The sequence below is a fragment of the Cuculus canorus genome, chromosome Z (genome assembly GCF_017976375.1).
Source record: "Cuculus canorus isolate bCucCan1 chromosome Z, bCucCan1.pri, whole genome shotgun sequence".
NCBI classification, from domain to species: domain Eukaryota; kingdom Metazoa; phylum Chordata; class Aves; order Cuculiformes; family Cuculidae; genus Cuculus; species Cuculus canorus.
The window spans coordinates 35084977-35102439 of NC_071441.1; the positions used below are offsets into that span (position 1 = coordinate 35084977).

General features: G+C 35.6%; 1 protein-coding gene across 3 annotated transcripts in view; it reads left to right on the forward strand.

Moving 5' to 3' along the window:
- The window catches only part of AUH (AU RNA binding methylglutaconyl-CoA hydratase), a 147135-nt gene that overhangs the window by 34540 nt on the left and 95132 nt on the right, over positions 1–17463 (forward strand). For all 3 annotated transcript variants that reach the window (XR_008447995.1, XM_054055490.1, XM_054055491.1), the window contains exons 4-5: positions 3376–3462; positions 16911–17003. Coding sequence is in view for 2 of the 3 variants with exons in the window: in XM_054055490.1 (XP_053911465.1) it covers positions 3376–3462; positions 16911–17003 (180 nt within the window). In the remaining variant the exon portion in view is untranslated. The remainder of the gene's footprint in view (positions 1–3375; positions 3463–16910; positions 17004–17463) is intronic.

Genomic DNA, 17463 nt, shown 5'->3' on the forward strand with positions numbered 1-17463 from the left:
TTTGTCCCATGCTAACAGTTAGTAATTTGAAATTGGCACTCCATAGTTTTTAGAGGGGAGTTTGTGAAGTGCTGGAAGCAGAGAGGTGAGAGCTGGGGAGCGTGACCTCTACAATCAGAGTTAGTTTTGAATGGCTTTTGCTGCCTTTCTGAGCAAATGAGAATCAGTTAGTGGGACAAAGCATTGAGATGCCAGAAAGCGTAACATGGAGAAAACAGTGACTCATGCTTCAGCACAAAACGGATGGCTGTGGGGACATAATTACAGTGTACAGTCAAAATCTGCAACAGTTTGTCTCAGATCACTGGTAGGTTAGGTTCACCCTTTCTTACATCTTTGGGCAGAAGAACTTAGATAGCTCTACACTCAGTGTGGCGTACAGTCAGAGCCCCACCATAAGAGTGTATTGGAGTGTATTGGGAGTGGACGTGGGGAAGGAGATAGGCCAAATGTGTCTACAGATTTCTGCTGTAGTGCATAGGAAAGTTACAGAGGTTTGTTCTTTGTGAAGTTTTTTGTAGTTTGTGAAGTTTAGCTACTTTGTTGTTCTCAGCAGTTGAGCAAATACTATTTTCAGACACTGTAAAGTAGGAAGCTCTGGGTGAGAGAAGGGATCTTTGATTTCAATAGCTGAGAGAGTTGGTTTATGGTTGAACCTGCACTCTTCTTCATGGCTGTCTTCAGAAACTTAACCTTCTTCTGACTTGAGAACAGATTTCGAAGAAACGTGAATAGTTCTCTCCTATAAGGGTCAAGAAATTCTTCAAGAAGTCTTTGATCGGTGGTTGAATCTTGTAACAGAAACAAAAGTATTAAGTAGGTGGCAGTTCAATCTCCTGTGAACCAGAGGATACCAAGATATGTGTTCTGTTAGAGTGCGATGAATTTTTTCCTCAAAGTCTTCTCTCTGAAAAAAATTCAGTTGCTATTATTGTGCTTTGGTGGGCTAAAATAGGAAAGCGTTAAGGAAAGAACTTTTTCCATTTCCTTGACAGTTATGAAGGAGAAATACTTAAAAAGGGAAATGTAAGATTACAGGAGTTGGTTACAGTACTAAGATCAGCTATTATATTTGGAATTTTTTTTCAGTACTCAAAATCATTAATAGTACTGAAAAAAAATTTTTGTAAGAATGGATTCATTCTAAATAGGCAGCTACCTTTTAATCCATTCTTACAAAAGTTTTTGTTGAAAATTTAGTAGATTTCTGTAAATGTCTTCAAGGAAGTTTATATTCTAAATTAACAAAGAAGTTGCAGTTTCTGTAGTTTTTGTTTTAGAAGGGCTAGGTTTTTGGGCGTTGAGTCTTTTTTTAGTAAATCAATAAATGAAATCCTCAAAATAGCCTTAGTCTTGACAGTAGCTTTTCTTAATGGCAATACTAGAGGTATTCTTTAGGTTCAGTGCCTCTCTTTTGATGTTTTCTTTATATACTTTTCAAGGGTAAGCCCAGTGAGCAGGATTTCAGTGTGTGGAAGTTTTGCATCAGATTGCACACCTGTACAATTTTCTTGTTTGTGAGACAGAGTGTCTTGTTCTTACATAGGCAATGATTTAACGCAGTTGTAGAAGCTAGACCCAGATGTTAACTGATATCAGAGAAGTGGTGTTTTTTCATCTGCACACTTGCAGATAAAACTTTTAAAGCATTTTTTTTCCGTGAAGTTTTATAAAGCTCCTTTTAGCTACAGAACCAAAATGCATTTGTGAAAGTTGCTTGCATTTTTATATGATTTAGAGTTCTATACAGATTTATGGGTGCAAATTTTGTCTACCTTTGAGGTTCCTGGCAAGATGCCTGTATGGAATGATAGTGAATTACAGAGGTAGCCTTTGTAGTTTTGCTGCAGTGCAAAATAGACCACAGTAATTCCTGTTTCATACTGCTCAACTGGCCTGTCATATTGTCATCAGTTGACAATATCATAGAAGGTTGTTTGGAAGATTTTGGCAAGGTGTCTTATAGTGTAAATTAAACTGTACATTATTTAGTGAAAAACGCATAAGTGCAGTCAGTACTTATCACTTATTGTTTTTATATTGACACGTTTAGGTGGAGAACAAAGTCATTGAAATGAGGGGTTTTACTATGGTGGAAGTAGAAGAGAAGATGTGGAGCTGCTATATTGAGCATGTTACTGTAACAGTGCTGGATGTGTATCAGAAAATGTCAGATTGAAATGCTGATTTGCACAGAGCTAGACTAGAATTGTGGATTTTAGCTAATATTGTCAACAAAAGTACATCTAAAACTGTTTGATGAAAAGGGTCAAAAGAATCTAACATGAGTTCAGTCCAGAAAGTTAAAACAGGGAGCCTAATAACAACTTAATTTAAAATTTAGAGTTACATTCTTACCCCTTAGCCTAATCTGAGTCTTATGAGTTCTCTTGAATGGATAGTATTTTGATTCTCAGGGTAGAGGAGCATAAAACTTTTTTTGTCACTGGTTATATGCCTTATTTAGCTTTTCCAGATATATGCAAAGAGACTAACTTAATCGGTTCATTTTTATGAAATAGAAAAAAAATGCACTAAATTGCAGTGGGAGTGTTGCACTTCTGTGAAGAATAAATGTGCATGTGTAGATTTTTTCTTTGTATTCTTCTCTAAGAAAGATTGTCTTCCTGTCTTACTATATACGTAGCAATTATTACTGTTTCTCCTTTTCTTTACATGTTCATAAGACAAAATGTTGATTTTGCATATAAGTGATTTTTTAAAATACATTTTTGTAACTATCTAGTTACAGTGTGGTTTTTAAACAATTCTTTTCATATATTAATGGAAAAATAGATTAAAAAAATTTCAAGTTTAGCATTTTTTGGAAGAACAAAACGCATGGCATGTAAGTTACTCAAAAATGCGTTTCATTAAAAATGATACTAGGTCTGCTGTAGAATCTTTTATTTGGGTAGTCTGTTAATGTAAAAACATGCAACCTAAGTATTTTATTAAAAGAATAATGAGAACAGAGTGTGAAACCCAGATCAGACTTTGTGACACAGTTGGGAAAATAAAAGTGTTATGTCAAATGAAATATTAGCATAAATGCTGTTGCCTGTAAACTATTTTAATATGAGAAGAAGAAATGTCACTGAGAAGAATATACTGAGTGAAAATCTGGTGGTGGGTAATTTGATCTCTTTTTGTTTGGCTTGTTTTTTTCTTGATTAAACAGTCCATGTTTTCCTTGAAATCTGTGGAATATGAATGTGACCACTTTGAATTGTCCATGCCTCGAAGTAGGCTTAAATTTCTTTGGAGTACAGGAAGATTTTACTTTTGAAAAACTATTTTACAGGGCTGTAAAATATTACAAAAACTGTAAAAAAATTTTACAGTTTGCTAACGTGTGTGAAATGTCACTTACAGGTGCTGACCTTAAAGAAAGAGCAAAAATGCATGCAAGTGAAGTTGGTTCTTTTGTCTCAAAAGCAAGAGCAACTATTAATGAAATGGGTATGTAAACTCTCCCTTCAATGATGTTACTTTATCAGTGGACTGACATAAACCTGCATGGTTAATTCTTGACAGGTAGTAGGATATCCGCAACTATTTCAATTGATAAACATATATCATGGTGCATTACTTCTTCAAAAAAACGTTCCTAATCAGGTTGGAGGACTTTTTTTAGAGTGCTGGAAAAAGCTAAATGTCATCTGAAGTAGAGGTGATTAGTCCTGCTCTTTTCATAAGGGATAGATTGTTTTGTGACGTCCAAGTACTTATGAATTTAAGTTTTATTGTTGCATTCTTGTGGTTGGCATGTATTAATACAATGTTTAATACATTTCAGAAACTCGTGAAACATCAAATATTGAGGAAGTTAGCTATTAAGGCCTTCTAAAATTTTGTTTAATATGCCCTGGTTCTGGTGTGGTATTAATACCTGTTAAAAATTCAAGATTGTAATTGACTTCTGGCAGTTTTTAAGGGTACTGATTTCTCTGTAAATTTCACATTATTAATTCACCATCAACATCTCCGCTGATCTCTTTTAATATAATTGTTTTTCTACAAGGCATTGTTAATATGTTTTGTAAAAAAGAGAAGTGTACCAAGTTTAAAGCAATTAATTTTATACATTTGATTTATATATGCAATGTATTTGGTCTCTTGAAATGTTGGCACAAAACTTTGAGGAATAAATTGTTTCTCCTGTTTTTTTTTTAGATGAACTTCCTTAATAGCATTGTTTCAGATCTTGATTTGACAGAATGTTACGGATGGAAACCTGTATGGTTTTGCAGGTAGATGACAGACTACTGAAGAATGAGTCTTTGATTAGGTACTTCATGGAGATTCTTGTGTCTTTGAATTAACGTCTTGTCTTTGAAGTAAAGCAGTTCCTCAGTGGTCTTTAAATAAGTAGAATCAGTAAGATATCTAGAAGGGAACAGAGGCAACAAGTTGTTTCATTTAGTTACTTCAGGATTTTTAGGAAGCCTCCTTAGCTCTAAGTAATATTTTTTTGGCCTTTCTTGGACTGAAGTTCCTGGAGATACCTTTTAAGCTGCCGTTAATAGCTGCCATTTTTTAGCTGCCATTTAAATAGGGGCAATTAGTTTTAAGGTTTTCCTGTGGCTGGGAAATAGATTTTTTTTTTTTAGTTAGATTATTTTTAGTTTTAAAGTGAGAAAATTTTTGAAGTCTAAAGAGTTATTTGTATTGGACATTCTGCACTGAATGACTGAAAAACATACACAGTGATTTGGTGCTTTGTTTTTTCTTAGACTTGGACAGACTTTAAAACTAATGTTTGATTATCTTCAACATCATTAAGGTTTCTGTGAGAATGTTTACTGAATATGCGAGTAAATGTTCAGTGTTCTCTAAAAGGTTTAGAGTGGATTGTTGTGTTAAGGCTGAATTACTTGAAGTTCAGGAAACACTGTGAGTGCTTTCCTTCACTGATCTCTGGTCTCTTTCTCAGGAAAAAAAGCCTGAAATTGTGAGTAAATGGAATTAATATCTGAGAATCTAGGTCACTGAAGTACCTAGGTAGAAAGATTTGTGAGGGAATATGGTACCAGCAGTTAGGCATGCCGCAGGTTGGAAAACAGATAATTTGAACATAGCCCTTGCCTGATACTACGACAAAATTTTTGCCTAGATTGAGTGGCTGTCTCTCTCCCCTTTTCCTTCTTCCCCTCTTTCCTCTATCTCCCTCCCTCCCTCCCTCCTTTTGCCATTGCTGCTTTAAAACTCTCAACAAAACAGTGGCTAGGAGGTTGTTTAATGGTTACATAATTTTTGGCCATCTCACAATTAATTTTTAAAGGCTTTTTTACAGGATTAGGATAAAATATTGAATATCATTTCTAACGTTATTGGTCAGTTTTCATGTCATGTATGTTTGGATATGCATACCACATAAGTAGCTTTTATTTTTCAGTCACATGATGTATTCCCACTATATACACATTTCAGGCATTGTTGGTTTTGAATACATTATGCCAAGAATAGGTCTATTTATAAGATGGATCTTCTATTTTTTTGAAGAGTCTTTGCAAAGTAATTTAAAATGTGGTTCCCTACGTCAGAATCTGGTAGGGAATATTAAAAAAGTGGATTTTATAAATGCTCAAGGTGTCATGTTGTGTGATGCCTGTGAACAGAAGGGCATTAATTTTGTAGCCAGTCAGAAGTTCTCAGTTCTTCTTTTTTTCTTCTGAAGAATCTATCTGGCATTGCAAAGTGTAGTTTTTTTTAATGCTAGTGAGACATTGTATCTGCATTTGATTACAGGAATGAATCTGTATGTTGAAAATTATGATTTTTTTTTTCCTGCCCAGCAACAATGAGAGTGTTGTAAGATGGTGGAAGAGGGGAAACAATTTTCAAATTATTATTTGCTACTGCAGAGTGCTGTATAACCAGGGAACAATGGTTCCAGTCTCCCACTTTGTTCTTTTTCTATCCAAGTTTAATGCTATAATCTCATTTAAAATGTGTTCTACTTTTTGCTTTTCAGAAATAGGTCATGTTTTGATAATTGTGTTTGTGTTCAGATGTGTGACCTAGTAAAGAGATGCTTCTTTTTAACAGTATTTTCAGGAAGAAGACTATTAAGTTATCTTTGTAGGCAAAATAAACTAAAGGTTAATTACATCTTAAACAACTGAGTAAATGTAGCTTTTTTTACAATTGACATGCTTTGGCTTTCTTTAGTTCCTGTTAGTTTCATTACATTTAAAAATCCTTATGCTAGTGGTTTTGTAAAATGCTGTAGTATCATTTTAAAATACAATTACAGAAGAGAATTTTCTGGAAATTAAAAGCATATTGCACTTGTTTTTATGGGATTAATTTATAACTTCTTGCTAAATTTGGGTGAAGTATTAAGACTGCAGTAAATATCACTTGGTATAAAAATAAACTCTTAAAAAAAGAGCTGAAAAATTGTACTGAGCTGTTAGTTGCATTGCTTAGAGCTTTGAGTGGAGGAGAATTTTTATTTTTAGCACTGGTTGCTTTTGCTGGAACTATACCAGAATTTGGAGAGAGAGTTTGTTGTTTTTTTGGTTTTTTTTCAGTTTTTTTTCATTAGTAGGAATTACAAGGCTACTTGTCCATTACTGTATTCTGTCTTCTTTGTGATTAATGTAAGGCTGGCTTTACCCTCAAAAAACCAGAGAGAAAAACATTAATAGCTCTCTTGCAATCATGCAGAACAAAACAGGCCTGACTAAATGAAATAAAATTTTACTGACTCTCAGAAACCTTGTTTTTTGAAGCTTTGAGAGGAAAAAAGTGCCCTCGTTATGAGTCAGAACTTCAGCGTACATTTTATGGTATGACTTCTCTTGGGTTGTCAGTGTTTTTCTTTATAGTGACTGTGGATTCTGATCTGTGATATTACAGTTGTATGTATGTTACCTACTGGGATTTCAGTTGCAAAATAAATTGAGGCTACGTATGGAGCTGAATGCAATAAGCTGCCCTCCTCTAGAAAAATATGTTGTTTAGCAGAAAGAAAAAGTGAAGCTGCAGAAGGAATTGGAACTTGGCAAGTACTTGTTGATTACTCAGTGGTGTTTGGCCCCAACCTCTTATGAGTGAGAAACACCATTGGTTCTCAAAGCTCTTCCAGAGAACATAGGCATAAGTACCTAAATCCCACAGATGGGGATAAAAAACTCCCTGGAAACTGAGTTTCTTTGTTACTTTTAAAAATCAAAGTTAAAGTGTGGTCAAGCTTGATTTTTATGTTATTTGGACCTAAAACACCTTGCTTGTGATGTGATGGAACTTAGATCTGAAACAAGCTAACTTCAATAAGTACTGATGTTTAATAGCTATGTTTAGACATAATTTTCACAGGTGTGATTAGTTTGACGTAGTCCAATTTGAATGAGGTCACCCTGAATGAAGGCACCTTGTGGTCAGTTACTTACGTTTTTTTATTGTGTGATTTTTCTTTTATTCAAAGCAGATACAGCTCTTTATTTACAGTTGTTTGGGTTTTTTTCCCTTATTAGCAATTTTCTACTTTTCTGGCTTCTCTCAGTTATCACCAAACTTTTAATTTACCTCAAAGAGTGTTCTTGTTCATCCTTCAGGAGGACAATCTCTTCTCCAAATAAGTTCCTTTTTTGACCGTTGAAGATTATGCATCCTTGGAAATTCTTAGGTTGTGCCAAATTATAAGCTAGTTAGTTTTTGCATGCAAGGTATTAAAATTAGATCTCGGTGGCATCAGGATGATATAAGGTTCACTTGATTTCTGGTGTGCTGCCACCTCACCTTCCCTTTGTAGAGTCTCAAAAATAGTCAAGAATGGTCACTGAAGAGGTCAGTGCAGCACCTTATTTTATTATTTGAGTTTCTGGGGCTTTTGTAGAGCTTTGATTAGCATTAAAAATCCTGGTTTGGTGATCAGCCCTCCTGATTACTACTCTGAGAAGTGGTAGCTTATGTAACATCAGCCAAATGTTTCTGTGTTTGCTGGACATAAATCTGGGCAGCAGAGAGGGAGTGCTCTGTTTTGGAAATCCAGTGAGAAGAACTGTGGGTTTCTGCCTTGGAGAAGAGCAGATATAGGCTGTAACTCCAAAAAGCATTCACTGTGAAGCTGAATGAAGGGTTGGCTTAAAATCTGAGAGGACAAATTTACAGCTAGCTGTAGCATGCTTAGCAGCCATGCTTAGGAGTCTTGGTCTCCCTGTGTTGATGACCCTGTGAAAAGGAGATTTTGGCACGGTATTTCTCTTGCTGTGGTAATGTTGCTGCCTGGTAACTTAAGTGCAAAGCATGGCTAATACAGTTCAAGACTGCTAGTATCCTGGATGTGTTGCTGAGCTCTTGGTTGTTTTCCAATAGTAGATTTAATGCTTCTCTTAGCATTGAATTACTTTAAGATAGCTTTGACTAAGCATTGTCTATTTCCTAAATAGAGACTGCTGTCCTTGCAGAGCTGCAATTACGGGCTTTGTCAAATTGCATTGGATTGTTTTTAATTAAAAAACACAATGCTAAACACTGTAACATTATAAAGGCAATGAATGCAATATTAAACTTCTCTACCAAGATGTTTATTAGATGTTTATGTGACAGCATTGCTTCCTACATTGCTAATATACTTTTTTCCCCATAATAATAACTTTCTAAAAATTGTTACAAAGAAGATACAGAAATTGAGAACCTGAATATTAGGATGAGCTGATTGTCCTTCCTCATGGATCTGAAGACTACAGAAGGAGGCGGCTTTGCATTGCTGATTCATTGCTTTGGGCCCCGGCACTGCTGTACAGGCTTGACAAAAATTAACATAAATTCAGCTTTTGTTTAGTTTTCCTCCTGGTGTTAATTCCAAATGCTGTTCTACAAGGAAAAGAGGCTACGCTCTGGACGTGGGTCTTTAATTTTCCTCCCACAAAGTATTAACTGTACCAAAAGAAGAGTGCTGCTTGTTCAAATGATTTCTTGAGGTCAGCATACCAGTTTGCACATTGACTTGTAAAATAGACTTCCAGTATGACTTGCTGTCCATGGTTTCTGTTCTCTTTGTAGGGATTCGCATTGTAAACTTTGGGAAACTTGACACTTTCCTTGCCTTGTTCAGGTTTGAAATTGCATGTTTCAATCCCTGAATAGCAAGGAATAGTTAGTTAGCTCTTTTGCTTTGCCTGTCAGTTTTCGGCTTGGTTCCTAGAACAGTTGGTATTCAGGGAGCAGCGACTCCTGGCATGGTACGGAAAGATTTTGCTGTTCTTCTATTGAAGACATCCTAAGCTAGTTGCTGTTCTGAGGTCAAAGTACAAGCATGTTCAGGTCTTGTATGGACCATGGCTTTTGCCTAGGTACGTACTACTTTGATGATATTATTGAGCTAGTTTATGAAAAAAAAAAGAAAATTACACTTAATGTGAAACATCAGGGAGTGTTTTCTCTCTAGTGTTCAGTGAATGAGCTGACTGAAACTATTACTTAGCTTAATATGTTAAGCTAATTTAGTAATGAAGATATTTTAGCACTTCCCTTGGGAATGTAGGTATCTGGACTACTGCTGAAAATAGATGGAGGAGAAAAATTGTAGAAATGTTCAGCTAAAGTGATCACATCGTGTGCAACTTTCATTGTATTGTGTGAGACAAGATTGATAGTGATACTAGAGTATGTGTTATGTCCATGCTGTAAATAAAAAAAAAAAAAAAAAGAACTTGTCCTGTTTGATTCTCTTAACTATTAGAGATTACAGTTGGGCTGTTTGAATTCCATTTTGTGTGCTTTCTAAGAAAGAAAAAAAATCTATTTTGAAATAGAATGTAAAAATATCACTGAAATAATCTATCCTCAGTGTTACCCTTTTGTTTTATAAATTCAGTGCTTAATATGTGCTATGCTATTTGTGTGAGTAATAAATTCTTAAATGTGCCTTGTAAGAACAAGAAAAAGGTGAAATAATTTTCATTTTTCTCTTATCCAAGGCTTTTCTTCATTTGCACACAAAGTACATTTTATTATCTAGGGTTTACTTCATTAACGTTTTACTCAGGGCAGAATAAAAGTACAAGACAAAACATTAGTAAATATTAAGAAACTAAAGAATCTCTCTATCAATCTTAAGTCTGTCATTGAACATGAATGGAATATCCAAACTATGTTATATAGTACGAAAAGAGAATCAGTTGGCTACAGAAGACTGTAGCTAAAGGTTTTGACTAAAGCACCTCTTTAATTCCCATTAGTTTACAGGTTTTGCTTCTGTTATCATGAATATAAAACACACTGTCCCTATTACCTGTCAATATTAAAGTATGAAATAGAAAACTTTAAAATTAAGAACATAATATTCCTCCGCTAATTATCTTTTTCTCTAGGTCATTTATAAGAGTGAATGATCATTGAAGGAAACCAAGAAATTAATGGGATTGAGAGAGGTGCCTTAAGGAAGCCCTTTAGCTACTGTCATAATAAAGGGAAGATAAACTTCACTAATATCTTTTCCTTAATAGTGAACTGTAAGCAATGTGCAGTAAATGTTTTCATTAAAAAACAACATCTCTTTACAAGTACTGAAAAAAGATTTTTTTAGTGCAGCTCTTTCTTGTTACTGATTATCTGGATGATCTTGCAAGATATTAAAGCAAAACTAATAATGTTCAAATACATCTATCAGCAGTAGCAGTCTATTAAGCTTTTTATCTGAAGCACAGAAATTAGAGGATAGGTAAAAGCCTTTCATAGATGTAACTGGTGAATATATGGAAAATAAGTGTTTGAATCCAATTGAATGCGTATACCATTCAGGCTTAAGCAGTTGTGATTTTGCAGGTGATTTCTTTAAACATATGTGAATATGTAAGTTGCTTGTAATAACCACTTCTTCTTGCAGTTATGACAGGTAAAGCATGATATCATTTCATTAAATGCCTTGGACAAAAATGGTTTGACCAGTCTTCTTTGCCTTCAAGTTCATACAGGAAGATTTGGAAGTCTCTCTTAGCCACTTCCGTGTGTTACTACATACACTACTTGGTTTTGATAGTGTTGTGGAGTGGATGAAAGTGCTTGTTGAAGTATTTGTTTCCTGTTAGCCTTTTTCCCACAGAAAGGCCTTTTTTGATGATGATGCTTGGAATTGAAAATTAAAGCAAATGTTGTAGTCACTGGCTTGATGACAGATTTCACACGGCAAGGTAAATGCCTGAAACACAACTGATGTTACTCCGTAAATGCAGAGCTCATATACCGTCTTAATGTTGTCATCATTCTTTAGGAAAAGATCCCCCAAAATGAAATTAGGATATAATAATGTGTTGCAGTTATTTTTATAATTTCTTATGGTATAAGTTAATTTATGTGAAATTGTAATTTTGTGATTAAAATGCTCCTGGTATAAAGAATATTTCGGTTATCATAATTGTCCAGGGACTGCCTCTACTTGCCACTCAAGGTGCATAGTTTAGACCCTTTTATTTTTCTAAGAGAAAAATCTCGATTTTACGTTCAAGAGCAACATCACGAAGGGAGATAAAAGGTCTGAATAGCAAACAGCTGGAAGAGTCTATTCTGAGTTACAAGATATGAGTATTTAGATATAAATTTCATTATTTTAAAACCAAATTAACAGTCCAGTCATTATAGCAAGCCAGGATGTAGTTTTAAATAAACACACTGATTCGAAATTCCTGTTTACATCTGGGGTCTTTTGAAAACTCTGTCCCAACTTGTAACCAGAAAACTTGCAGATTTTGAGTTAGTAGAGAAACTGTCTAAAGTAACAGATCTCAAACCTCTCTTTCAACATTGTTGGTATAGAAATCGGTTAGTTTAGGAATTGCTGCATTAATAGGGTTTAAGCTATTGTTGGTTGAAATATTCACTGCAGATAAATAGGATGTAAATAAGTATATTGTTTTGTAATAATACATCCCAAATTTATAATTCTTTATTTGACATTTTCACTCTATGATGTGACTTCTGTTTCTTCTTTCTTGCTTTCCTAATGGCTGACCAGTCAATTATGGAACACACAAATAGGTGTTGAGTTGTGTTTAGATGTTTCTGCGACACATGAACATTCTTTTTATTAATTTGAAGGCTCCATTATTGTTACTGCTTTTAAACAAATGCTACAAAGAAACAGAGAAGGAGTTTTCTTATCTGTAAATTAAAATTTGTCCTTGGAAGGGTGCTGGAACAGCTAATCCTGGAAACTACTTCTGGGCACATAAAAGGACAAGAAAGTCATCAGATACAGTCAGTCAGCATGGATTCACAAAAGGGAAATCATGCTTGACCAGCCTTATAACCTATAATGAAATGACCAGGTTTAGTAGATGAGGGAAGAGCAATGGATATTGTTTCCCTTGACTTCAGTAAGGCTTTTAACACTGTCTCATATAATCTTCTCAGAGTTATGGATTAGTGTAGACTGGGTGAGCAAACAGTGAAGTGGAACAGAAAGGTCCAGGTATGCTTGGAGGCTACTAATCAGCAGCATATAACCAAGGGGCAAATACTGGGTTTGATCTTATTTAACACCATTAATGACCTGGATGATGGGATGGAGTATAAACTCAGCAAGTTTGCTTATGGTATAAATGTGGAAGGAATGGCTGATGCACCAGAGGGTTGTGCCATCGTTTGGGGTCCTCAGAAAGCTGGAGAAATAGGCTTACAGGTAACTCTTGAAGATGAATAAAGGAAGTGCAAAGTCCTGCGCTTGGAGAGAAACAGCCCCGTGCACCAGTACAGGCTAGGGGCTAAACACTCTAGAAAGCAGCTTTGCAGAGTGGACACCCAGTTGAACATGAGCCAGCACTCTGCCCTGGTGGCAAAGGCAGCTGATGGTCTCCTGGTTATTGTCAGCAGGCTGAGGGAGGTGATGCTTCTCAGCACTAATGAGGATACTGCTAGAGTACTGTGCCCAACTCTGGGCTCTCCGTGAGAGATGAAGCCACTGGAGAGTCCAGTGAATGGCCATGAAGAAGTTGAATGGTCTGGAGGATCTCTTCTATGAGGAAGGATTGAACAAGCTAGGGCTGTTCAGCCTGGAAAAGAGAAGACTCAGAAGGTGATCTCATCAATATGTATAGATACCTAAAGGGGAGAGTGTTAAGAAGGTGAAGCTAGGCTATCTGCAGTGGTGTCCAGTGACAGGGCCAGAGGCAGTGAGCACAAACCAGAACATGGGAGGTTTCTCCTGAACATCAGGATACACTTACTGCAAGGGTGACCAAGCACTGGCACAAGTTACCTAAGGAGGTCATGGAGTCTCCCTCCTTAGAGGTCTCCAAAAGCCATCTGGACATAAGCTTGAGCAGTCTGCTGTAGGTGATGCTGCTTGAGCAGAGGGAGTTGGACAAGTTGACCTCCAGAGGTCTCTTCCAACCTCAACCATTCTCTGACTTAAAGGTTTCATCTGCCTACATATGCCTGCAGCATATATTTGCGATGCTTTCTTAACCTGCTTGAGTTAGGTTATGAATTGTGGAACTTCTCATATATCGCTTGGTTTGTAGCATGATTTCTTCCAGTAATCCATGTAATACTCAAAGTATGCAGGATATTATTAGAGAATTCATTCTCCTTGCTTTGTTTTATGAAATCCATTATGCAAAAGGAAACATTAGCTGCTAGGAATGCCCTCTGAAGTTGTTTGTCTTAGTAAGCTGTGCATTAGTCAGCCTTATTTGACAATTAATCAGAAATGCACTTGTTGAATAAATTGCTTGGACAATCTGTTTCACTATTCTGTGGGAACTCAGTTGTGCTGTCATATAAATTTGAAATTTCTTGCTGCTTGTATGTTAGCTGGGGACTCTCCCTACTTTCTGTTTAGTTAGTACTGAGAAACAGGATTTCTTCATAGGCTGTTTTCTGTCTGTTGGTTATTAAACAGGCCAGGTTTGTGAGTTTGGTTCAGTAGGTGCTAGAGGTAGTGCTAACTTCTGGTTTACATCTGAATAACTGTTCTTTCAAAAGACTGATTGCTGGAGGTCACTGAAGTAAGAAGAGAGGTGAACAATAACTACTTCTTTCAATGTTGTCCAGGTACAGGAGGAGAACAGAAGAAGAGTGAGTGGAGTTAAGGTCACTGTCTTTCCTATTACTGTTTCATATAAAATGCTTGAAAAGGCATACTTTAAAGTGAGGTTTCATTTGAACATTCCTAAATACCATATTCTGACTGCTCTGGTTAGTTCAATCAAAAATACTTGTCCTAATCTGTATGAGAGTACTTAAAAACTAGGCAGTTAATTACACTTAAGAGTCCATACATAATTTGTACATTGTTAGGGATTGAATGGGCTGACATGGAGTTTACTTTTCTGATTCATGGAAATTGTAAACTGAGCTGTTGCTGCAGTAACAGTCCAAACCTCTTACTTTAAGAGAAACTGAATTCTAGTTCTGCAGGACTTAAAGTTCTTTAATCATGGCTTCTATGTCCTAACTGAGAAGAAAAACTGCAGGTGTTCTTCAGGTTGATTGTTTCAAACTTCTATCAGGCTACAAATTCATGGGTTTCATAGAAAGCTCATTGGCGTGTGAACAGCCTTGATCTCAAGGCTGTGCCTAGCTCAAGAATGTTTCTTTTTTTTGTATGAATAGGCAGTACTGTTGCTAACAGGAAATAGAACAGGTATAAATTTACTTAGGAAGAAACGAAGCTGCTCTTAGGAGGTTGGTCTCTTTGGATTTGATACATTCTGAATCGGTAACTCTTCTTCCTGGGTGTCATGAGTTTCAAGTTAATCAATCTGGACAAATTGGTGTAGGTTGACTAGGAACACAAAGAGCGAAGTCTGCAATTTTGAATAACCGTATTATTATTATCCACATCAGGTGATCCTTTAAGGTCCTTGGGAAGTGATGATTCTAACATATGGTATCAAACGGCTTTTTCTCCCTTTGAGTTAGGAATTTTAGTATTTCTTGGTAGGAATTCTGCATGTAAATGTTGAAACAAAGCTGCTTTATAATACTTTTTCTATAATTTTAATTTGTGTGTCTGCTTAAAGATAGTTATCATAGAGAAAGTAGTCTGCCTTAGCTGCAAAAATTGTGTAAATAATTCTCCAGATAGTGTTTACTAGTCTCCTAGAATTGGAACATACATGCAAGCAGTAACTGCTGGAGACTACAGTTAATAATGTAATGACCATGCCCTTGTGTCCGGGCAAATTATTTTTCACTCATCTATAGCAAAGACAGATTCTTTTAAGAGAAGTGCTGACTGCATCAGCCTTGAACTTGGATTGCAAAACTGTTTGGCAAATTGATTATTGTGTTGGGATTATGAGTTTCGATAAGCAACCTAGCCCTACTCAAAATGAGCATTGCCTTCTCTTCTTGCCTTTCCATATAGCTAAGAAAATATGAAGAGAGAAAGAGCAGCTTTTACTCCTATTCCTCTGTCTCCTATGCCTTCTCTCTTAGAGGGCAAATATACCTTGGGTTCTTCTAAGTGACTGTAAGTGTGTCATGTTGCAGACAGAAATTAGTAGTGTCTTTTAGTGTAGAATTGATGCAGATAATCACATTTAAACATGATCTAAACCAGGATGCAAGGAACTTTGATTTAAAGCATCTGTGACAATTCTGAAAAGTATTGGTAAATTTTGGTCTTTTCTTAAAGACAATTGGATGTCTCTTAGCTGTTGATAATGAAAGGATGTCAATTTGCAGCTAACAATAGCCTTTCATATAATTTGGTATTTTTGTTACACAGTGCAACACTACATTTTTATTATGCTGACATACATTAGCATTTAATTGATTTTAAGAAAAATGAATTTCTCTGAGGTCTATCTGTCAGAAAGGAAAAAGGTAAGTTAGATGTCGGAACTTATAAATTTAGAACTAGCTAGTTCACTAAAGAAAGGAAGTATTATTCATAATTAACAAATCAATTTAATAATTTTTGGTTGCAGTACCCGTCTAGAACAATCTCTTACACCTCATTTTCATTTATATTTTCACAGCAGATTTTTTTCTTTTTCAATTTCCAACTAAGACTGAGTGGACTGATCATTGAATTCAAATATCTGAAACATTGAAGTGAAGAACATCTTTTTAACATCTTTGCTGTCAAGAGCTGGTTTAGTGTTTCAACAAGCTGTACACACAAGTGTTCAGCTAATGAATTGCTTTTTACTATCTTTGAAACTTTAGTAGCAAAAATGTGCTACTGAAATACTGTTCTAGTATAGTTTGAAATTATTGATGGCTTATGGTAAATGTCATCTTAAATATACTTAAAGCTGTAATACCCAATTTTATTTCTCAAGTTAAAAAAATATGGTTTTCATCAAAATTCTCTGAGTTCCTGATGAAGAGGGAAGAAGAGAACTTTTTGGAGGCAAAGAACAATACTTTAAGATGAATGATTATATGACTTCCCAGTGGCAGAAAACTGATGATAAGTTAAATACAAACTATGCCATTGTCACACAAGCCAGTGGAGCCCTGCTACCTGTCATGTGCTGGCAGCATGTCCATCTGTTTATCAGACCAAAAACTTTCCCATATTCCATTAAGCTGTTAACTGCTGCTTTACAGGAGACAACAATGGTGGACACGATGTATTGAATATAAGACATAGAGAGCTTCCAGCTATACTAGCATAACAGATTATTATTATAAGATATGTGTGTGTAAACTGGAACTGACTTTGTATATGCCTTTATTCCTGGTTTATTGTTTGCCTGGCTCTGCTGTATATGTTTTTTGGGGATACTGTTCAGATTTTTGTCAAAAGTGAGCAGAAGCTAGAGAAAAAGGCTTACAAACCTGTTCAGCTACAGTGTGATTAGAGGGAGGGTCCATATTTTTGCTAGAAAGTTGCTGTTTCATAAAAAACTTTTTTCCCATAGCTTAAGTGTACTTTGAACAAAATGTAATGTTGCAGAGATGTTCCTTATGAGACTGGTGTTAACTGGTACTTTGTTTTTCAGCTAATCTGCCTGTACCTACTATTGCTGCAATAGATGGAATTGCTCTAGGTGGTGGACTAGAACTTGCATTAGCCTGTGATATAAGAGTGGCAGGTAAGTCTGAATCCTGTTTATAGAACATGAGCTTATTAGTGTTGCAGATGGCTTGACTAATCCTTTTTTTGGTAACATTCTTACGAAAACTTATTTTGTATTTGATGTGGTTTATAACCAATTATTTTAAAGGGATCTAGCAGAAACCTGTGGAAATACTTGCTAATGTTTAATTTCAAACAATTTACCACTGATAGCTGGGTTGGTTTTCTTAATGTTCTTTGTTATTCTTATGACCTTCGTTTAATCAGTATTGCCAGAAGTGTTATGTAGTTGTTTTGATATTTTTTTTGCTAATCAAAGTATTCTCCTCTGTATTTGAAGTATTCTAGGTGGAGATTTGATTTCATCTTAACAGGTTGCAGGAAAAAAGCAAAAGTTTTTAGTGAGAGTATTATTACACAAGCAATTAAGCTGTTATGAAAGAGAAGTGACAACAGCACTTGAAAAGAGGAACCTT